This window comes from Aulonocara sp. 'chitande type north' Nkhata Bay, linkage group LG3, assembly GCF_057382095.1.
Source record: "Aulonocara sp. 'chitande type north' Nkhata Bay isolate Kocher_YH1m ecotype deep benthic linkage group LG3, A_spYH_male_GT1.1, whole genome shotgun sequence".
Classification (NCBI taxonomy): Eukaryota; Metazoa; Chordata; class Actinopteri; order Cichliformes; family Cichlidae; genus Aulonocara; species Aulonocara sp. 'chitande type north' Nkhata Bay.
Window position 1 is genome coordinate 13,130,767 of NC_141346.1, and position 23,900 is coordinate 13,154,666.

A 23,900-nucleotide genomic window follows, 5' to 3' on the forward strand; every position below is an offset into this window, starting at 1 on the left:
GAGGTTTTTAGACAAAATTGGTGTATTTTCCATTGATTAAGCACTGCTTCCAGCCGAGTGATACCATATATGCCCTATAGCTGCAGAAAAGGCCAAAATTGTTATCTTTTTACAAAAAGACTGCTAAACATGAGAGGTTTTTGGACAAAGTTTGTGTTTTCCATTCTTTAAGCACCGGTTTGAGCACCGTTTAAGCACCGGCACCGTTTCAAAAGTACTGGTTAGGCACCGGTATCGGATAAAACCTAAACGATACCCATCCCTAGTGTCAACCTGACCTTGTGAAAACTGCTTAACTTTGCTTAACAATGTTTCACTGTGTTATCTGCTAACTGTTAGATGGACAAGACTCCCAAGAGGACCAGCTTCTGGGAAAAGAGAGCTGTGTGTGAGGGTGTAAAAAAAAGGAACTGAGATGCGCCAAGGGGACAGCATTCATAACTTAGACCTGTGATGCTTTGTTGTGAATGTTTGCTCTCCTGCATGCAGTAATAAATAGCTTGACCACAGCTCTTTCGTGTTGCAGATTGTATTCATCAGAAAAATTCCACAACATTATGTAAAGAGAAAAGAGCAATGGCCCCGTGGAACTCCTTTGTACACTGGGAGAAAAGAGGAAGACCACCCAGTAGCATGGACACACTGTTCTTGCTGACAAGTAATTTGACAACCAACTTATAGCATTTAGAAATAGACCAATACTGTTTAGTCTATTTACTGAAATGACATGGTCAACTGTATCAAACGCCTTTGAGAAGTCAAGAAAAAGAGCAGCACATATTTTTTGCAGTCCATTGAATCAAAAATAACATCAAACACATTAATAGCAGCAGGTATTGTGCTGTGATTTTTTTCTGAATCCCGACTGATGTTGGGAAAGAACTGAAATTTTGTCTAAAAAGTTTTTCAGTTGTTCACTTATAAGCTTTTCTAGAACTTTAAAGTTCTAAAAGTTTCAGTCACAAACACAAACATCCTGCACTGAAGCTTCTCTGTGTGGTTTAAAGACACTGAATGATTCTCTGGCTGTTTTTAGGTTGAGGTGGTTTAGTATTTATTCCTTGTTTTCATCAGTGAAGAGAGGTGTGTGTCATTTAGCCACAACCAAACAGGAACAAGTTAAATTTTGTATTTGTAGTTTATTAATCCTGCAGAGAAACTGCTGTGGGAACAAAAGCCAACAAACATCAAGTCAATGAACTGACTTCCAGTAAGTAGTTCTGGGTCATCAGAGTCTAATTCAGTGATAAAAAGACAAAACATCTGTAACATGTGGATGTCCTCTGGTCCGAGGTGCTGGGGGGACCAGTTAGAGACCAGCAGCTGGACGTCAGTGGTTGGACTGGTGGACTACTTCAGTGAAGAGTAGACAACGTCTGGCTCTGGTTTAAAGTCTGAACACAAACACAAACAGTTCAAACAACAGGAAACATGATTACAAGCTTTGAAGTTCAATCAAGACCTCCAATCTCCACCTCTCTGCATCACACACAGTCCCAGTTCAGACTTTACTGGGAACCAGCTCAGATCCAAATTACAGAGCTTCCACCCTGCTCACACCTTAACTGCTTCTTCAAACCTGGAGCCCACAGATCTGTGCTGGGCCCTATTTCAGGAAGCCAGTTTAGTGCAAACTCTAAGTATACCCTGAGTTAACGAAAACTCTGGGTTTTCGGTTTCACAAAGCGAGTTCAGATGAAGCCTGAGTGAGTTACTATGACAACACACTCCGTGAAGCTAACCTGCCCCCTAGCAGGTTTACTTCAACTAACCCTGACTTTCTCCGCCTCTTTGTCGGAAACCTGACTGTAGGAAGTGTCAGACATGGCGTGCCCCTTCCTTGAAGAGCCAGTAGATGTTGAAGCCCAAATTCTCCGCAGAGCTCTCCGCCGGGAGAGAGTGATTAGAGCGCGTTTGGACATTTTATCATTTCCTGATGATTTTCTGTGTGAACGTTACCGTTTTTCAGCACAATCTATAATTTATTTGAATAACATCCTCAGGCCTAATATTGCTCATGTGACACATCGCGGACATTCTCTCAGTTCTGTACATACATGGATTTTGGACACAGTCTGTTTGGCCCGCTCCCCTCAGGCAGGAGGCGTTTGGTGATTGGCTGCAGACTCCCATCTCTGCAGGACCTGTACACCTCCAGGACACTGGGGCGTGCAGCTCGGATCACAGCTGACCCTTCTCACCCCGGACACAGTCTGTTTGACCTGCTCCCCTCAGGCAGGAGGCTCCGGTCCATTCGCACCAGAACCTCTCGCCATAAGAACAGTTTCTTCCCCTCTGCTGTCGGACACATGAACAATAACCGTATGACTGTTCCCACCACTAACACATGACCCTACGCTGTGTTCACTGCATCATTCCATGTTTGGCACTGATTACCATCTGCACTCATGTATATCATGTATATATCTATCTACTTAGCACTTTTAATTCTTATTCTTATTTTTATTTTCATGTCTATTTAAGCGTAATTTATGACAGTATGTTTGCACTGAAGCACCGCAGCAATTTCCTAATGTTGTAAACCTGCTCAACATTTGGCAATAAAACCCTTTCTGATTCTGATTCTGATATTATTTGTATTGCACTTCGGTTTTTTGCAAACGGGAGCTTTCTGTATAATATTGGTGACGCTGAGCACGTTTCCAAGGCTACCGTCTGTCGGGCAGTCAGGAATGTTACAGTTGCACTGAAACGTCTCCTGTACTCGTTTGTGGTGCTCCCCGGTCATAGACCCACAAGATTTATCAAAGAGGGATTCCACAAAATTGCAGGTAGCAGGATGAACAAAACTTAATTCATGATGTGGTGATACTTGGACTACTACTTAAATTTTACATTTATTTTCACGGTTCCCAGGCGTGATTGGCTGTACAGATGGCACTCACATTCCAATCATTGCTCCTTCAGTAAATGAAGGAGACTATGTGAACAGGAAGTCTTTCCACAGCATTAATGTGCAGGTACATAGTTCCCTGTAGCATTTCAAATGAACAAATCATTTCATTATAGTAATGGATGCTAATTTGTGTTCTCTGCACTGTGAAGATCATATGTGATGCTGCCAACATTATCACAAATGTGGAAGCCAAGTGGCCAGGCTCTGTGAGTGGTGGTGGTGGAGGACCCCCACCTGTTTTTCGGGCCTCCGCTTTTTTTCTGTTGGCTATAACGGGTCACATTTGAGCATACAGAGTAAGCAAATATTTACTTGTAATGTGCTCAGATAATTTCAATAAGTGCTTACAGAAAGAAAATTAATGTAGCCTCTAACTGCAATTGATTTACATGGGACAAACAGACCAAGCACTATGGCTCATAATACAATTACACCTTACCTGTTTGGACTATACTTTTATATTTCATTTTTACTTGCTGCCAGGAACGTTTGGGGCCTGTTGGGTTGCACCTGCGCTCACATCATGTCACAAAATAAAATGTATAAAATAAAAAATAAAATATAATAAAATAACGTGTTAAATGGGTGGAAATCCCTAGATCAATGTTTAAATTAACACGCACGCATTGACTCTGTCGGCTATGTTTTGCCATGCATGCTCCCTTTCTTTTGCAGCTGAGGCTGTGTTACTTTTTTTCTGCAAAATTTTCATGTTATCGGCATATGCTGCCATCAGAATTTCGGTCTCAAGTGCTGTAAAATACACTCAACAAAAATATAAACGCAACACCTTTGTTACTGCTCCCATTCCCCATGGGATGGACGTAGAGACCTAAAATTCATTCCAGATACACAATATAACCATCCCTCCCAAACAGTGGTCACAAATCAGTCCAAATGTGTGGTAGTGGGCACATCTGCTATATTGAGATAATCCATCCCACCTCACAGGTGTGCCACATCAGGATGCTGATCTGACATCATGAGTAGTGCACAGGTGTACCTCAGACTGCCCACAACAAAAGGCCACCCTGGAATGTGCAGTTTTTGTCTCATAGCAAAATGCCACAGATGCCACAAGCAATGAGGGAATTGGCATGCTGACAGCAGGAATGTCAACCAGATCTGTCGCCCGTGCATTGAATGTTCATTTCTCAACCATAAGCCGTCTCCACAGGCGTTTCAGAGAATATGGCAGCACATCCAACCGGCCTCACAACCGCAGACCTCGTGTAACCACACCAGCCCAGGACCTCCACATCCAGCAGGTTCACCTCCAAGATCGTCTGAGACCAGCCACCCAGACAGCTGCTGGAACAATTGGTTTGCACAACCAAACAATTTCTGCACAAACTGTCAGAAACCGTCTCAGGGACGCTCAACTGCATGCCCGTCGTCCTCATCGGGGTCTTGACCTGACTCCAGCTCGTCGCCGTAACAGACTTGTGTGGGCAAATGCTCACAGTCGATGGCGTCTGGCACATTGGAGAGGTGTGCGCTTCACGGATGAATCATGGTTCACATTGTTCAGGGCAGATGGCAGCTGAGAATGTCCCAGTTCTTGCATGGCCAGCATACTCACCGGACATGTCACCCATTGAGCATGTTCGGGATGTGCTTGACCGGCGTATACGACAGCGTGTACCAGTTCCCACGAATATCCAACAACCTCGCACAGCCATTGAAGTGGAGTGGACCAACATCCCACAGGCCACAATTGACAATCTGATAGACTCCATGCGACGACGTGTTGCACTGCATGAGGCAAATGGTGGTCACACCAGATACTGACCGGTTCTGGGTCCCCAGACCCCCAATAGCGCAAAAAACTGCACATTCCAGGGTGGCCTTTTGTTGTGGGCAGTCTGAGGTACACCTGTGCACTACTCATGATGTCAGATCAGCATCCTGATGTGGCACACCTGTGAGGTGGGATGGATTATCTCAGTATGGCAGATGTGCCCACTACCACACATTTGGACTGATTTGTGACCACTGTTTGGGAGGGATGGTTATATTGTGTATCTGGAATGAATTTTAGGTCTCTACGTCCATCCCATGGGGAATGGGAGCAGTAACAAAGGTGTTGCATTTATATTTTTGTTGAGTGTACATTGACCGCGCCTTCTTTCCCTCCGTCTCCATGGTGACTCGCTTAATCTGTGCTCCACTAATCAGGGCTTTATGTATCTTCGTGCGCGCGCTTAACTTGGGGTTAAAGCAACTCCGCGTTGATTGAACTAATTGTTATCAGCCTTTCTGAAACCGAATATTCCGAGTTGGACAGTTCGGGGTTACTCAACCCTGAGTATCGTTTTTCACTCTGAGTTTTCTAAACCGGCTTCCTGAAATAGGGCCCTGATCTTTAACTTTGTACATGTGGTTTCTTCTAGTGTGGGTTTAGTGTTTCTTTCTCTCAGCTTCAGTTCTTACTTTGAGTTTGTCATTAGTTCCCTCTGTGTTCCCTGTCTGTCCTCCCTCCGCCTCGTCTCTGTTCCCTGTTTTACTTCAGTTATGTCTCGCTGTTCCTGGTTTCACTGACTGAGTTTGAATTTTGACTTCCAGCTAATAAAGCTCATGTTTCCCTCCCTCTGACCTCTGTCATCCTCTTTCATAAATTATAAAACATCCTTCATCACATGAGACACAAATGGTTTCTACATCATCATCTGAGGTTTCTTCAAAGCTTTTCTTCTCTTGTTCTTTCATTTGTTAACAGCTTGTAAATCATTGACGATAAAAATCAGATGCTCTGAATGAAGTGATCTATGTTTCTACGTAGACTTGTTAAACTGAGTGCAGAAGTGTGTTCATACTAAAGTATGGCTACATGTAGTGCACTGTGTACCTGGATGGTCTGCTGATAACTGGGACTTCACCCAAATATTCAAATGTTCTGATATTTGTCTTGTTTGACATCTTGCTCACTCACAGCAGTTAACATTTTTTAGTTCAAATCTTATGACTTTATCACTTTATTTATGACTTTATTTCTCTTATTTCTCTTTTTATTTTTAATTTTAAAAAGATGTTAATTTTAAACACATTTAAAAAATCAGTTGTGTTTTCCTTTCAGTTTTGTTCCATTTTGAAATCACATCAGGAGTGTTTCAGAGTTTTTCCTGCACTTAGCCTTTTATTTTGAAATTTTGGATTTTCTATAAATGATCTAAGTGTCTCCCCGTTCTGCTGCTCTGCCCTATACAGCTTGATGTGTCTTATCCTCCACAGGTCTGAGCTTGAGTAATGGTGTGGTTAGGTTAGCTTAGCACCATGGCTGTAAACAGTGTGAACAGCTAGCTTGTCTCTGTCCACAGTCAAAGATAAAGAGCAGCTGTACCTGGGCCTCCTTGTTCTGATGGTTGTTTGTCCATAACTGACGTCTTCAGTTCTCACTGCTGAGTAGACCACAGCTGAATCAGTCTCTGTGAAATAAACACATTAAAATTACTGTAACAGTGCTGTGATATTATTACACTTTATTATTTACTTTTATGTGGCTTTTTGATAATATTAAGTGTTGCCTTTTTATAAACCGCAGTATCTTTTCACAGTTTTTCCATCCTAACACCTCTGCTGTGAAACACTGAGTGACCACAAAGAACTGGAGTTTCTGAGAAATGCACACTGACAGTCTTCACCACAGAGCTCAAAGCAAACATGTTCTCACAGCATGAACACTATTATTAGACAAACACACTACAGTGAGAAGCTCATCAGCTTCACACTAACATGAGTCTGTGCTCTGTGGATGTGTATCTAGCATGGTGGTTAAAGGACAGTGGGGAATGAGACCTCTCGGTCTCGATCTTTGCATTCTGATTGGTGAAACTGTACTTCTTCCCTCCGCCCCCAACCCCACATATCCCCATCAGTGTTGGTCAAGTTACTTGAAAAAAGTAATCAGTTACTGATTACTTCCCCAAAAAAGTAATCCCATTACTTTAGTGATTACTTATTTTCAAAAGTAATTAATTACCCAATTACTTAGTTACTTTTTAGTTACTTTTTAAAAACACGATTTACAACCTGAATAGGTGATAAAGCGATAGATCTTTCAGCCCAATTCTACTTTTTCTACATAATCCATCATACAAAATGTAATCAAATGGAAAAGTCTCTTTTTAAAACTTGTTTTATCAGTTTTAATCTTTTAACTTTATGCATCAAGCAAAAATTTAATTATATGCAACATTCTCTGACTTGAATAAATTAGTTTAACATTTAAACCTATTTTCTGCACATTCCAGCACATAAAATAGATGCAAGTAAAACACAGCAGAAAATAAATAAAGTCAAAGACTCAGCGGTCCTGTTGCTCTATTTTCACCTGTAAAGCAGGACTGCGGTAGGTGGAGGTTTACCCTGGTGCAGGTGTGCCGCGGTCAGTTGAAGAATCCGCGAGTTTCTCTGTGAATTTCCCATTACGTCGTTGCGCACTCGGTGCTTGCTTGGAAGTTTAGGGTTTTTTTTCGCTGTAAAAAGAAGTTTTCTTCCCACGCACGATGGACGCTAATGTTTTTGTCACTTTTTATGGAATCAAACTCAAAGTAAGGTCAGTACTTCCACGCTTTAAACGCTGCACGCTCATACTCTCTCCCACAATCTATATATTATCCATTGTTGATCTGCACACAGCTGTTGTCACAAACGTCGCACTTGCTAACGTCATTGTCATGAGACATTCTCGCAAAAAATCACGGTTTTAGTAACGCAGTAACGCAGCGTTCCTACGGGAAAGTAACGGTAATCTAATTACCGTTTTTGCAATAGTAATCCCTTACTTTACTCATTACTTGAAAAAAGTAATCAGATTACAGTAACGCGTTACGCGTTACTGCCCATCTCTGATCCCCATTACCCCCTACCCTCCTTCAGCTACACGTGTGAGTTTTGCAACACATTCTTGAAGAAGTGTTACAAATGTCAAAGTACACAAAGTGAATTTGTAACTTCAGAGGGCGTTTGAGCACTTTACTTGTTTGAGAGGTTGTAATCACAGATTTGTAGTTATAAGTAATAACAAATCTACACATTTGTGTGTAACATTTCTGCAACTGCAAAACTGAAATACCAGGATGGAAAAAACTTTACAAATTAATTTTTTCTACACATTCTCACGTTTTATTGTGCAAACTCTCATATTTTGCAACATATTTACCTTCATATGTGTCTTTGCACATTTCACTGTTGCATGTGTGTTGATATGAGCCCTTTTATTTTGGTCACAGTCCTTTTGTGTTCACGATGACTTTAAAATTTATTGGCCACAGCCTTTGCAATGATTACACTTATTTGACTCATTTGTTAACTAATCTGACAAAAAAAAGACACATTTTAGAGTAGTCTTCTTTTAGTGCAAGCTGACAAACTTCACCAAAGTGCACAAATAATCTCACAGCCTGAATATTATTATTAGCCAGTGTAAAACACACTGTGCTGTGTCACACAGTGTCACCTGCTTCAGACTGAATAACAGGAAGTAGCTGCTGTGTATTTTTCACAACTTCAAAGAAGAAATAATGTTCATTGCATTAAAGAACATTTGCTCTGTTCTAAAACAGTATTAACAGTAATTAGTCAGTAGGCACTAAAACAGCCATGTTTAAAAGTGCATTCCTTTATTAAAAAAAATCTAAAATTGAAGATGCAAAAAAGTTTAAATAAAACTGTGCGAATACATATGTTGAGCAATTCTGACTCTGTTTGCAAATATACTGAGAGAATATTAGGGATGTTTAGAAGATTGATTGCAACTTAAAAAAAAAAAAAAAAAGATAACACATTTAGCTCGCCTCTGCACTGCTATAAACTCAGGATCAGGTTGTGCAGGCTTAGTGCAGGCGATGATGTCTGAAACATTAAATCCTTCTCTGTCCCTGTCATCTGTGTTTGGTTCCTGACATGGGGCTCAAGTCAAGAAAACTTGCCACTCTCTAAAATGACTAGATCTTAAATGATTGGATTGCACATACTAACCCACTCCCTACATACACACAGCACGCTGCCAATCCCCCACTACCCAACTGCATCATCAGTAAGCCCCTTCCCCACATATCTGGCACATTGTTAATGTCATTTCTAAATGCTATCGTCAACGATTTATGGTGGCAGATGTCAACAAACAGGGAAAAAAAAAATCCTTTTCCTTACATTGCAATTATTTTACATTTACATTTTTGCAGATAAGCTAAAGAACAGCTAACCAGATGTTTCTGTTAATCCTCAACCTACCGTTGCCGTCATAGACTACATCTTTTTGTAAACAACAAGCCAACAAACAGTGTTGGGGAGTAATGAAATACATGTATCAGCGTTACGTATTTGAAATACAAAATATGAGTAACTGTTACAGTTACAGTCTTACAGTTACAGTCTTACAGTTACAGTTACCGTTTAAATAGGTGGTAATCAGAATCAGTTACTTTGTTGAAATAAGTAGAATAAAAAGCGGTCATTTCTGGTTTCATATGTTAGTTAGGCTATCCCCTCTATACCTCTCCAGTTTGGTGACCTGCACCACAGTCGGGTGCAGGTTTAGCTCAGTTGGATGGGTATCTATCATATATTGCATGGCTCAGAGTGGCCGGTTTGAGTACGATATGTGGCCCCCCTTTTTTATTTTACTCAATTTCCATCTGGGATTAATACAATTTCTCTGATTCTGATTGCTGGAAACCCAACCAAAACACGCAATAAGAGGCTCTAATGTAGGCGTCCTGGTAATGTTGGTGGCGTCAGTTACACAATGGACCCAGAGCCAGCACAACAGAGCCAGCAGTGCATGGGGAGGAATACATTTCTTGGTAATTCCAACACCACTTCATAAGAAGAATGGGATAGGCGAAACTTCAGTATCATCGATGTACCATATTGCTGTTTTTTCAGTATTGCTAAAGCAGCTCATAGCGTGGGAGAAGTAACTGTCAGGGAAAAGCAGTTTACATTAATAGATGATTAAACATTTTGCTGGCAGTAATTGAAATGATTAAAGAAAATCAAATTATTTATGCACCATAATTAATAATTTTATTGGGGGGGGGGGGTATATTGGCTGGATCTCATTATTGGTGGGGTCATAAAACCCCTAATGCACCTGGGCATACTGTTAAGCAGATAGCAAAGCTAAGCCTTCTGCTGGTAAATAGCAGAGAACATCAAGCTACTAGAATGTCTACAACACATACGGTTCTACTGCTCTTTGCTTTTCAAGGCATAAACATGAAAGACTGCAGCAGATAATTACACAAAACTAGTTGAAAAGAGGGTTTTAGTATTACTTTTTATCAGCAGAATGATCCAAGACACAGACCTCAGGAACCTTTTGTCTCAGCCTTGCTTGGTGACCCTGAGCTCTACTTTCTGAACTCTTCCATCATCACTGGGAAAAGTGTTTGTAAGGAGTGCTTTACACCAGTTGCTTTGGGCTGCATTGCTCTACTTTAGCAGCCCAGTGTTGCCTTTCTCAATGTTAGGATATAACTTTAGCAACTTCTGACAAGCTTGAAGTGTGTGTAAATGCTTGGATTTCTAGTGACTTCAAAAGTGGTCTGCTAGGTGCTGCCCTTGCCGCCATTGCTATTTATAGAGATCCTTCCCTGTGAACTACCCAGGTGTACATGCTTTTTGAATGAGGAGTAAAACTGGACCAAGTATTTGAGATGAGTCTCTCTTTTCACCAAGGACCGGTACAGCATCCGCATCACTGCAGCCACAGCACCTATCCATCTGTCGATCCCACTCCCTGTTCCCCTCGGCCGCGAACTAGACCCAGAGATACATAAATCCCTCCACTCGGGGCAGGAACTCTGACCTGGAGTGAGCACTTCATCATTTTCCAGCTGAGGACCATGGCCTCAGATTTGGAGGTGCTGATATCTATTCCCACCAACTTCACACTCTTCTGCGAACCATTCCAGTGCGAGCTGGAGGCCATCACCTGATGAAGCCAACAGAACCACATCATCTGCAAAGAGCAGAGATAGCTATGCCACTTGTCTATGCCTAGAAATTCTGTCCATAAAAAAAAAAAAAAAAAATATATATATATATATATATATATATATATATATATATATATAGTGAGTTGGGAGGGGGGTCCAACTCACTGTCCAGGGAGAGAAGGGGGGAATCCACACACACACACGCTTCCTCTTCCACACAGTCACTGCCACAGCTCCTCCGCACACACGCACTCCTCTTCAGCCGCACTCGCTCCAAAACTCCACCCACGCTGCTACATCTGGGCATGTCCCGTAATTTGGTCCAGAAGAGGGATATTCAGGAGGTTCAACATTCCAGCAGTGAGCTGCTATGTTCCACTGCCTTAAATAGCAGCTGGGGAAATCAGCCAGATCAACAGCAGTTGGACACAATCACACAGGTGCGTGGGCCAAGAGCGAGAGCCCGTAACGAGCTCCACCCAGGCAGAGAGGAGGAGGAAAGACAAAGAAAACAAAAATGAACAACAACAAAACCTGTAGCCAGCGTGAGCCAACCAGAGAGACACGGGGGTTTGTATGTTCTGTGGGGTTTCTGTGTTGTCAGGAGACTTTGTTGGTAGGGTCTCCCATGGCAAATTGTTCCTGGGTGAGGAACCAGACAAAGACAAGTGGATGACCACAAAGCTGCCATCTCTTTTAAATTAGAACTGACAAACTTCCCCACAGACCACAAAGCACGCATGATCACACTTTTATTAGCCTGAGCAGAAGTGAACAACAGGAAGGAGCTGCTGTGGTTTCACATGCAGAACTTCAGAAGAGTCAGAATGATATTTTATACTAGAAGACATTTGCTTTGTTTAGTCTGTCTCATATCAACAAATAAATCTCAATAATCCTGCTGATAACTTGTGTGGGGAGATGAGCCACATTTGGACATTGAGCTGGTTTATTGTTCTGAAATTGCACCAGACAAATCCTTCATCACCACATGAATGCACACTATGTTTTTGACTACATGACAGGGTTAGTCGTCCAATAACTATTAATTATGTTTCAGTAAAAAATATTTTTCATAATTTTTTCTTTTAAGTTAGAGACAAGTTTAGAAATAAACACCATCTAATACTAATTCTTTGCAACCTCCTTTGACCATCTAATACACCATTTTTTTAAACCATGAATTTGAAGCAGCGATAATTATTGTGAATTATTTTTTTATGTGCACTGAAATGAAGGAATTTACAGACTTTAATAATGTTGCCTTTATTAAAGTCATGAAAACAACTGAGAACAGATTCCACAACCATGACTGTATTTTGTAGTGATGAATCATTGATGTTATTAAAAAAGGACAGAGGTTCCCAACACATTTTAAATGACATTCAACAGTCATTTTGTGTGAGATTTGCTAACCTGAGTAATAGTGAGGAAGTCTCATGTGAGAACAAACTGAACTACATCAATATCAAACTGAGTCTGAACTGTTCTCCATTTAAAGTCTTGATACACACTCAATCCTCCAGGTGGGGAAAGTTTCTGTGATCTCAATTTAAAGGTTGCTAGTCTTTATCCAGCAACCCTGTAAGGTAATGAGCTCCTCCAGTGGGTTGCCATGGGTACACTGTTTGTGAGATCAGGTTTTGCAGACACACACTGAAACCATACTTCCTTGGACCAACACAAACTATTCTGCTAACAAAGAAATGAAAAATATTGCCGTCTTTATATCCCTAGCTGCAAAAACATTTCTCACCCTCAGGTGCTCGGTTCTGACACGTGTAACAACCAAACTCAGGACCAGTGACATAAACACCCCCAACTGACCTCTTGATAAATATTATAATGTAGCTACATAAGAGCTGCTACTTAATCTAGCTCTATGTCTTTAGCTTGCTAGTGAGAAACTGATTCAAGTGCCCTCTAGTTTATCTGTAACAATGTGACAACCCACCGTGGTCTACCCTAATCAATATAAAATAAATTGGACAAATCATAGTGAGAAACCCTCCTATCATGCTCAGGGTCATTTTGACCCTGCTGAATTAGAACTGATATTTCGCATGTGGTGGGAGGGAATTTCCTGCAAGGACGTTGACAGCTCGTACAAAATTAGGGGGTAGCAAACTTATAAAAGCTTCCATGACATCCCTCTATCTAAATTACTACTCTTGGTGTATTGTGTACTCTGTAATATGTGTGCTGTCTCAAAAAGTGTCATCTGGGAAAAGCTTCACTGTCAATCAGGTTTTGGCACAACTCTTTGACGGTGAAAGTCACATAGACGAGAATGTGTCAGAGACGGAGGATTGTGAATTCTAATCTAATGAGAATGAGAGTGTTGGCCCTCCTGTTGTCTCTCAATCATCAGCATACACAATGCCTTCCAAAAATGGAAAGATAATATGGTCCCTTTCCCAACTTTAAACAACAGTGGAGACTTAGTGCTTCTAATATTATCAAAATGGTTCCAGTCCCCACCAGGTATGCAGTCAGCCATGTTGAGGACCTCAAGTCATCATTTGAGATCTTTATGACACCATCGATTAAAAATACTGTCCTTCGGATGACAAATTTAGAGGGGAGGTGTGTATATGGGGACAGTTGGAAAGACCTGGCCAAAAGAGTGATGGTTGATTTGGCTGAAGGACTGCGTGTGCATAATTTCACATGCAATTTTTTTTTGTATCATGCCTTGGATGAGGAATTGCTCAAAAGGAAGTTTACCATGTTAGGGATAGTGAGAAAGAACAAGCCTGAGCTTCCTTCTGAACTTCTTGCTGTCAAGAGCAGGAAGGTAACATCTTCAGCGTTTGCCTTCACTGAAAAAGCAACTCTAGTCTCCTATTGGCTCAAGAAAAGGAAAAATGTCCTGCTGTTCAGCACGATGCACAAACAGAGTCGAGGACGATTTTCCTGGAGCAGCTTGGTAATACTCTGGTGAAACCTCATATTGAGAGAAAAGGGGCGCCATCTGAGAGCATCAACCACTGTTGCAGCTATTCTGAGGGACGAACAGACAAATACAAACAGCCCAACTTCTCCAATGCTAAAAACCATGGGCAGGAAATATGGAAGGTGCAGGTTTGTCCCAAAAGAAATGATTCTAAGACTAGCACAATGGAAGAAATACGCCTGCAAGGAGCATTCACACACTTTCTGCACAACAGAGGGTGTGTACAAAAAAAAACTTAATTGTTGGACAAGAACTGTTACATATTCTGACTATTTTACTGATGTTTTCACAATTTTCTGTTTCACAAATGGATGAATTTCACCACAAACACACACATAAAAAAACAAACAAACAGAAGAGCTCTGCCATTGCCGATCTCAAGCCTGGATAAGAAAAGAGGAGGGGTGAGTGAAAGTGATGTCGTGGTGATACAACAAAGGGTCCTGGGTCACAAGATAACAGGATTCATTCTAAAGGACATGGATGGACACATAAAATAAAAAAAACATGGATAAAAGATTTGACCTAATGGCAGTGCTGGAAAAAAGGTCATGTCATCACCAAAACCCAATAGGGTTCATCCACTTGTGGTCATTAATGTTGACAGTAATTTTGAAAAGACTTAAATGCGAACTTTTAAAGATACATTTATTCTAAATTAAAAGTTTGTCTTGATGGTGGTGCTTGAGTTTCATTATCTAGGAGCTACTTATGTGTTCAATAAATCAACAAAGTGCTTGACGCAAACACTTGGTCAGTAATTGTATGTTGAAGGCAAATGTGTTCATAAGATTGAAGGAGAATGCTAATAACTTAGCATGTTATTATTAGCATGTAGCTTAAAGCAAAGCCTGAGTGAACCATGGCAGAGACAGAAGAAGAGCAGCTTCACCTCTCAGATTTGATTTCTTTTTCTTGTCTTTGATGATGATTTTTCCACAAGTGACGTCTTCAGTTCTCGCTGCTGAGTGGACTGTAGCTGGATCACTGTCTGCACAGCAAACACACACAGAGGACATCAGAGCAGGAATAACAGCTGATCATAAAGAAAATGATAATGTTTAAGAAGTGGAATTTTAAAAAAAGGTATTAGTTTTATCTTTAGAGTTGTGGTCTGTGTGCAGAGTTTACTGTTTGTTCAGAAACAGGATGCTGGACGACTGCAGAGCTGTTAGCTTCAGTTAACCACAGACCACAAACACACAGTCCAGCTCACAGTGAACAACACTCAGTAAGTACAGAGTTAAACATTCATGGTTACATTTGGTTTTGATCTTTGAAATCTAAATGAACACTGGAGACAGTTTATCAATATGTGTGTAAACAGAAGTATTAATTTAAACTCTTTCAGTGGTAAATTCTGGCACCAGATTAGTAAAATGCTTAATTAAACATTTTTAATATATATTTTTCATTTTATATTTTATAACTGTGAATTTAAACCATCCATCACATGATAACAGTAAGAAATAGCGCTCATAAACAAAAATCTAATTCTAACCACCCAAGATAAATTAGGTGAAGATAGTCAGAGGAAATGTCCTCAAATATTATATTATATTATATTATATTATATTATATTATATTATATTATATTATATTATATTATATTATATTATATTACCAAGCAGCGTCACAGTGCCTACAGCCATCTTTCACTGATGGAGCAGACACTGGGCTCGCTCATGTTATAGACTCTGTTATCAAAGAAAAAATAACAGGAGTTTAAACTATTGTGAACCTCAACATGAGTCAGTTATATTTTTCTTTTTCAAATCAGAAACAAAGTTTTAACAGGACATGTAGATTATTACTGAAATAAAAGGCTTGACATCAAAGTTTATGCGGAAGTTTTACAAACATGTAAAACAGCTTTAAGTGAAGCTGAAATGTTCAACCTTCAAATGTGTGTAAATGTTAACATGTCCATCAAAACCAAACACAATTTAAAATGAATGAATTTATAAAATCCAGAAGTCTGTGTCTCACCTTCAGGTTTCCTGTGAACACATCGTCCCACCAGCAGAACCAGTAACACCAGTAGAACCACAACACAGACTGATCCAACAGATGACAACACAGGTATGAGAAGGGAACCAGTAGCAGGTGTGGATGTAGGTGGAGGTGTGGATGGAGGTGGAGGTGTGGTGGTGTGTTTGTCTAAAATAAAGCAAACACAGTCACTAAGTTGTCGTCACATTGTGAATGTTGAAAGCTGCAGAAACACAGACAGGTGAGTGTGTCACCTGTGACAGTGATCCAGCTGGATGGAGACTCTCCATGACCGCTGATGTCACACTTGTAGAGGCCTTCATCAGACCTGGAAACATGCTGGATGGTCATGTGACCTGTAGGCTGCTTCCTGATGAGGGAGCCATCTTTATAGAAAGCAGCTGGGAGGTTGGAGGGAGGGGTCTTTGTTTTACAGAGCAGAGTGACGTCATCTCCCTCCATCACAGGGAGGACAGGACTCTGCAGGATCACTGATCCACCTCAACACAGAGACAAACTACAGCATTTCATCCATTTACACACAGCTTCATCAACACTAACTCCACACACTCAGCTTACCAGTGACTGTCAGGTTAACCATGTTACTGATGGGACCCTCTCTGGACTCACACCAGTAAACTCCACTGTCCAGTGGGTACATGTAACTGATGTTACAGGAAGAACCATTTAATCTTCCCCACCCATCTCCACACTGAGTGATGTTTGGTTTGCTTGTGTTTCTCCTCAGAGTCCATCCAGCAGAGCTGTCGTCCTCCTCACAGCTCAGAGACACAAAGTCTCCTTTGAAGAACTGAGAGCTGCTGGGACTCACAGTCAGACGAGCTGTGAGGGTTAAAATAAAGATTGATTATTTGTTAGACTTTACATAGTGAAACATGAACCCAATCAGGTCATATCAGTGAGCACTTATCAGGTTTAAACTGTGACAGAAGAAGGTTACTGACCTTGGTTTGTTGTGCAGCTCAGCAGTGAGATCAGAACTAAAGAGAAATGACACTCAGGTTGGTTTGAGGTGAACATAAAGAACAACTCCACACAAACAGCTGACAAACACACAAACTCATCTCTCTCTGATATATCTGCTCGTTTTCTATTTGATTCCAGAAAAAAATTTCAGTAAAGTTTGACAAAAGAGTAAAAAAAAAACAAAAAACTCTATCCATCCATTCGTCCTTTTCAGGGTCACGGGGGGCGCTGGAGCCTATCCCAGCTGTCATAGGGCAAGAGGCAGGGTACACCCTGGATAGGTTGCACGTCTAACACAGAGACAGACAACCATCAACCTATGAATTGATCAATCGGATTAATTAACCTATCCCCACAAGCTGCATGTTTTTGGTCGGTGGGAGGAAGCCTGAGAGAACACAAACTCCACACAGAAAGACCCCGGCCTGATTGTGGAATTGAACTAAGAACCTTATTGCTGTGCGGCAACAGTGCTAACCACCATGCTACCGTGCTGCCTTTAAAAAAAAAAAAAGTATTAACGATTGAAAAAAGAAGAAGAAAGAGCATCATTCATCCATATTCATTCATTTTTCATCTGTTTTTGAGGAAAATATGGAGTCCAGCTGTCAGTGTTTGACATGTGACATGTTACTGATCAACTGCAAGTTTTCTGTGGCAAGAAACAGATTTTAAACAGTCTCTGCTTCTTATTTAAAGATTTAAAGAGTTCTTTAAACCATCAGTATTGCTACTATAGGTGCACTGACTGCACTGTGGAGATATAGAGAAAAATGTGCACTAATTATAAGTATTACTGTCACACTGTGCAGCTGTGTTGATATGAGTGAATGATTTGATCTTTTCACTGCCTGCTGTGTTTCCGTGACTCCTGAGCAAAGATAAAGAGTCAGTTCAGACCTGCAGTTGGTCCTCGTGGTGTTTTGAACTTGAATTCAGCCTGATTTGTTTTTCATGTCTTCTCCTCCATCATCAGTTATCAGGAGAGCAGACAGTCAAAGTACAAGAATTCAAACAAACACAGAGATTCTACTTACAGAGCAGACACAGCACAGATGTTTCCTTCATCGTCCTTCTCACTCATTTGAGCTTCTTTTCATTTCTGTCACTGACACCAAGTAAAGCCCGCCCTCTTCCTCTGAGCACCAGCTTTCTATTGGTTCAAATAGAGTTAGTGGTTAGTGTGTGTGTGTGTGTGTGTGTGTGTGTGTGTGTGTGTGTGTGTACGTCCCCCTCAGTGAGAGAGGCAGATATGAGCTGAAACACAGGAATCAAACCAGGGACGCTGCTGTTATGGAGCTGAACTGGAACCATTCAGACACTGAGGCCCTCTGAACACATTTTAATTACAGCTGTGCAGAGACACACTGATGACTGACTGGAACACTATGATTCACATTTTACATTAACACCATCCTCACACATGGTTTACATATGGCCACTAGAGGGAGATGTTGGACTTTAAACACTAACATGGATACAAGCAGATCATCAGCTGATGACTCCTCCCACTCTGCTTGTTTCTTCCTTTCCTCTTTCTCATTTCCCATCTTGCATCCTTGATTCTTCTCTTCGTGTTTTTCAGGATTTTCTTGTTTCTCCAATTTGTCTCTGTGAAATGAATGGACCCCACTCAGCCTCAGGTAATAATAATAATAATAATAATAATACATTTTATTTAAATAGCGCCTTTCAAGGCACCCAAGGACACTGTACAACAGATAAAAACTGGAAATATACACAATGATAAAAATAGAAGATAAAAGTTAAAACAGACAGAAATTTAAGAATAGGCAATTTTAAACAGATGAGTTTTGAGGGTGGACTTAAAAAGAGAGAATGAACTAATATTTCTGAGGTCCGGGGGTAGGGAATTCCAAAGTCGAGGGGCAGAGCAGCTAAAGGCCCTCCCTCCCATTGTGATCAGACGAGCAGAGGGAACAGAGAGAGAAAGAGAAGGAGGTGGCAGTTTTGTTGTTTTATTAGGACAATACATCCTTTTTTTATGTTGGGAGGTCAGCTTTTCAGCTGCTTCTCCACTCCTAACTCAGCTGCTCTCTCGAGCCCCTGTGTCATTGAAATAGGGACAGTCTGATTACTGAGTGGCAGCAATTGCCCCGCCAGCCACCCTGGCACTTGAGCCCACTGCACCACCTCCTCCATGGCAGTGGAGCCAGAGACCAACTAACCCCTACCACAGTCCCCTTGTCTCCTCTGTTTCCTGTCTTTGACATGATTGCCTTTAATTAAAAATAGATAAAACATCTTGACATCCTTATATTTTAAATCTTGTTTTAAAGTTGACTAATCTCCATCATGAACAGTTTTGTTTAAGTCCACAAACAGCAGCATCTTATGATGTCAGGTGTAACAGAGATAATGACATTTTTCATATTTACGGACACTTAAATAAATTCCCAGCATAAATCAGTGTGACAGATATCAGAGCTCACTCACAGGAGTCCTCCCTCCATGGTCTGCATATTCCAGCTGTGGCCACGCCCTTTCTACCTGAAGGTAAAAAGACACCTAAAGGATCGACCTCTGCATGATTCCAGCTCCTCCTGCAGCCTCCTCTCTCCTTCTGCCAGGAAGTCTGAGCTCCAGTTTCAGTGAGACTCTTGACTGTATCTAGATGTTACTGATTAGCATGTAGTGATGGTCCGCTTGAAGCTGACGCTCCGGTGCGTGTGTCAAAAAAATCAACACACTGCTTCAGAAGCACTGTGTTGAAGCTTGATTCGTTTGGCCAGAGTCACGTGATCAGTGACGTCCGAAGCTTCATTTAGAACCTAACTGCTTCGGTATCTGATTCAATGGTTTATAAGGAAGCGAATCATTCGTGGAGTGTTTTGATGGTGACAGCGAACCACTGATCATTCTACTGAGAGATTTGGAGCCAGCGAGGGATAGAGGAGGTTCTGTTGTGTGGGAGAATTTTGAGTTGATTTTTGTCAATCGGGTGGGTTTTACAGCTTTGTGTTCTGGCCGTTTACTTTTGTTTTGTGCGTGTTTATTATATCTGAAAACGGGAAAAAGGTAAAATGTCAAACATCTGCTTCCATAATATAAATATCATTAAATAACTTTAGAAAAACTTCCACTTGATTCTTTACATGTAATGTTGTAAAAATATATTTTTTATTGTTCAATTAATCTGAAAATGTTAGTCTGCCAAATGTGCAGCAATTTCTTTTATTTATTCTCTTTAGCTGATAGTTTGTGGGGCCCAGTTAGACTGTATAACTGCATCTCTACCAGTTTCTCTGCACTCCAGCCTCCTCTGGGCCATGTGAAGGGAGGAGAAATTATCTCCACGAAAAGGAACAGGTTCGGCCATCGCACATTAGAACAAATTCTCTTTTTAAATAAAAATGGAAAAGGGTTACTTTAAATGCATCATGTTTTTAATTTGCAAGTTCATAAGCATTTTGCTTTTCCATTTCTCAATCAATTCTACCCCCAGGTAAAAATATGTCTAATATAATATTATTTATAAATACACCCGTCTAGCGATTAAATGCATACGTGCATGGAGGCAAGACCTCAAATTCAAATTCAAATTCAAATTTTATTTGTCACGTACAGTCACACACAGTACGATATGCAGTGAAATGCTTAGACAACTGCTCGTGACCTAAAGAAAAAAAGAAAAGGCTATGAATAAGATAGGAAATAAATATGAAAAATTAAAAAGGGTAAATTTAACTAGGAAGGAATAAAATATAAATTAAGGTTAAAAATGAAATAGCTGTACAACACAAATTAGAATGAACGGTAAATTTAACTGGGAAAGAATAAGATAAAATATATAAATTAAAGTTGAAAATAAAATAACTGTACAACAAAATACACAATATAGAACTATATAAGAATGTATGAAGAAATATAAATAAATAAATACACAATAACAGCAGCTGCACAAGTATTAACTGGAAATGAAGAATATAGTGACCAGTGTTGTGCAGTCCACATTATGTCTTGTGCAGTGCAAATATGCTTAAAGTGATTTAAGTGATGAAGTGAAAACAAAGTCCAGAATGTCCAGTGTGTGTGTAAGAACTATATGTGTGGGTCAGTACTGTGTGGTGGTGTGATTGAGAGACCGTATCGCCTGCGGGAAGAAGCTCCTCCTCAGTCTCTCTGTGTTGGTCTTCAGGGAGCGGAATCGCTTTCCTGACCTCACAGCAGAAGCATACTGCATAATGTGTTGTACATTATTATATGTAACGTGGTATTTTTCAATTATTGTATTTACCAACATCAAGAAGTCACAAGCAAAGAAAGACCACACCATGGTGCATATTTAAACAAGGAGAGTTTACTGGTCAAAACTATTTATTGAACAAATAAAACACATTTTCTTAACCACCAAAAAAATACACGTTCAAAGCAACACAACAGCGGCCCAATATCAGACAGGATTCCACTCTGTAGAGTGGGCAATCATAATGAAGCGGTTGGTTTTATTTTGTGGATTCAAGCTGCTCTTCATATTTTTGGCCACCAGATGTCACCAGAGAGGACTGTGTTGAAAAGCTTCGAGTAATGAACCGTTTTTCAATACAAGCTTCAGTGCTTCAGAAAGCTTCATTTGGCCATCACTACTAGCATGTATCCCGCAAGGAAACCCACCAGAAGCCTCTCCCACTTGCACTGTGCTCCTGCAGCTTATATTACCTCTGGAGGGTAATTGGTGGTAAATGAGGGCAGATGAGCAGCAGGTGTGTCCTAAAGGAGAAGGCAGGGGCAGAGAGAGACAAGGGGAGGGACAAGAAAGAAGGAGGAGGAGAGGAAGAGGACAACACCACGCCCACACACTGCCACAGCCTCACAGGATGTAACACCTCAGTATATGAGAAAAATCCACAGTGTTATTAACAAACACACAGAGACATCAAATCTACATTTAAATCTGTGGTGACATGTGACATGATAAACTTCACATGATTTATCTTCTCTGCCAATGACACAAATTAAAAAAGGAATAATTTAAAGTGAAGAAACGAGCACAGCATCCCAGGCTGAAAAGATGGTCTCCAAACTGATGGTTCACAATCCTTTTATTGAACAGCCTTGAATGTGATCCGTAAAAGCTAGAAAATGTACACAATAAAATTACCATTGGTAACTCAAACCTTTAACCTTTTTCTTTATTAACCCTTTAAGACCTACCATAGAACCAAGTCCACCAGAGCTTATATTATATTTTTACATGCTGTGGAGCCATTTTTGGGAGCATTTCAAGTTGCTATACATCAATACAACCATTACAGCCTTAATTTTAATAATATGTATGCATTAAGTGTACAGTAATTACATAAATTGCAAAAAAGTGCAATAAACTACAAAAAAATTGAACATCGTTTTTGTTTTTTTAACATATATTTCTAGTTAGAGAAATTTAAGAGGCTTATCCCTCAAAACTGTAAATACAAAAAAGTTGCACAAAATAGTTTCCCACCACAGGAAATTTATTTTAAGTGTCTTCATAGTTTTATTTGAGATACACCAATTTTTATACACTGCAGGAAAAACGAAAATAAATATTATAATGCAAATTTGCAAAAGAAACAGCATATGCATCAAAATAAACTATTTCCAGCAGTGCAATATGAGTCCTAAGCATCCCAGAAACGACACAGAAAGTCATAAAGTCAAACATCATAACTTTTAAAAAGACCAGTGTAGGCTCATGAGGCCCTGATGGTAAAAAACTACATTTCCGTGAAAATGACATCACTTCCTGTTTTGGGCAGGTCATGGCGGACATGCGGTAGTTTGCACTGATGGACGTAGGAAGTGTTACAAACAGCTGATCGGATCGGTGGGGGGGGGCGCGCCCAGGACGCCAAACAGGCTAGGACCGCCACTGCATGCAGAGAACAACATGAACACCATGATAAACATTTAACTGGCTGTGAACAAGAAGGTGAAGCAAAGCTGATGATCTGAGGATAAAAGTGAATGTCTGAGAGAGACAATATAGAGGCTGAGCACACACACTACAATATGTCTTTGCAAACACATTTGATTGTGTGATTACAGAGACACACGGAAACATTTCACTTACAGTTTTGGTCATTTTGTAATTTAATAAATATCACTGTGTGGATTCTGCTTAAGCAGCCATTAAAGATAAAACTGAAATAAACATACAGTGCTGTGGGCCTGCTGTCTGTGCTCAGTTCTTCTGTTTCTGCAGGATTTTAAACACTGACAACACCCAGGACTCTGAACAGCAGCAACAGACTCAAAGCTGGAAAAAACCTCTGAGACATTTAAACCTTCTGCAGGTCAACAGGAGGCTGGTTTGTTTCCTCACTCTGCTGCTGTTGTCTACATCTGTAGATACAAAAACCAACAAGAAGCACAAAAACTGAGAGACTTGCTATTAGTCCATGCCTCCCTCTGCTGACCCCATCTTGCTTCTTCCCTCCATATTTGTTGTCTCCATCCTTCTCTTGTCCTCCTGTCTGACCTGCAGGTGAGAAACAGGTGTGAGGTGTCAGCTGTCAGGTAGGTGATGAGTGAAGAACAGAACAGAATCCATTTCCTCTTCAAACTGCTGTCAGACATTATCTACTGCACTCTGATCACATCACTCAGACCAGCTGCTTTCTACAAAGTCTCATCAACAACATCTTTACAAACAAACATCAACAACCAGGAAGCAGTTTCACCTCTGATCACACACACACTCAACTCTACTCACTCACCAGGAGGAACAACATGAAGGTGGATGATGCTGATGCGCTTCAAATACTTTGTTCCTATCTGGACAACACGACACTCGTATGTTCCAGTGTCATTAATCGTCACATTCTTCAGAATCAAAGACACGTCTCCATCCTTCATTTCTCTGTCCAGAAGATCCACCCGGTTCTTAAAAGATGGATGCTGGTTTTCTGGAACAAAGTAATCATCCCGGTACAAAAGCACATATTCAGCTCCCAGGTCAGCTCTGCTCCACTTTACAACTATGTTGTTGTTTGGAGCTCGACATGTCAGAGTGACGTCCTGTCCAGATGCAGCTGTGATGTTTTTCTGGGCTGAAAGAGGAAACAACACAGAGCAGAGAGGTTAAAGGTCAAAGTACAACTGT

The 23,900-nt window shown here is 40.6% G+C and overlaps 2 protein-coding genes across 2 annotated transcripts in view; both read right to left on the minus strand.

The window, feature by feature from the left end:
• Positions 1–1,170: 1,170 nt before the first annotated feature.
• LOC147334037 (Fc receptor-like protein 1) lies at positions 1,171–17,070 on the minus strand. Its single transcript, XM_086286632.1, has 7 exons — positions 16,774–17,070; positions 16,388–16,651; positions 16,063–16,308; positions 15,806–15,976; positions 14,709–14,807; positions 6,258–6,342; positions 1,171–1,394 (listed from the first exon to the last, which is right to left on the minus strand). Exons 1-7 carry the CDS (start codon positions 16,847–16,849, stop codon positions 1,388–1,390), a joined length of 948 nt encoding a protein of 315 aa, XP_086142758.1. The 5' UTR covers positions 16,850–17,070; the 3' UTR covers positions 1,171–1,387.
• Positions 17,071–21,121: 4,051 nt separating this feature from the next.
• LOC147334038 (polymeric immunoglobulin receptor-like) overlaps positions 21,122–23,900 on the minus strand; it is a 419,044-nt gene continuing 416,265 nt past the window's right edge. Inside the window, exons 11-12 of the mRNA XM_086286448.1 lie at positions 23,515–23,847; positions 21,122–23,276 (exon numbers count right to left, since the gene is read on the minus strand). Coding sequence (XP_086142574.1) covers positions 23,077–23,276; positions 23,515–23,847 — 533 coding nt within the window. The 3' untranslated portion in view covers positions 21,122–23,076. The remainder of the gene's footprint in view (positions 23,277–23,514; positions 23,848–23,900) is intronic.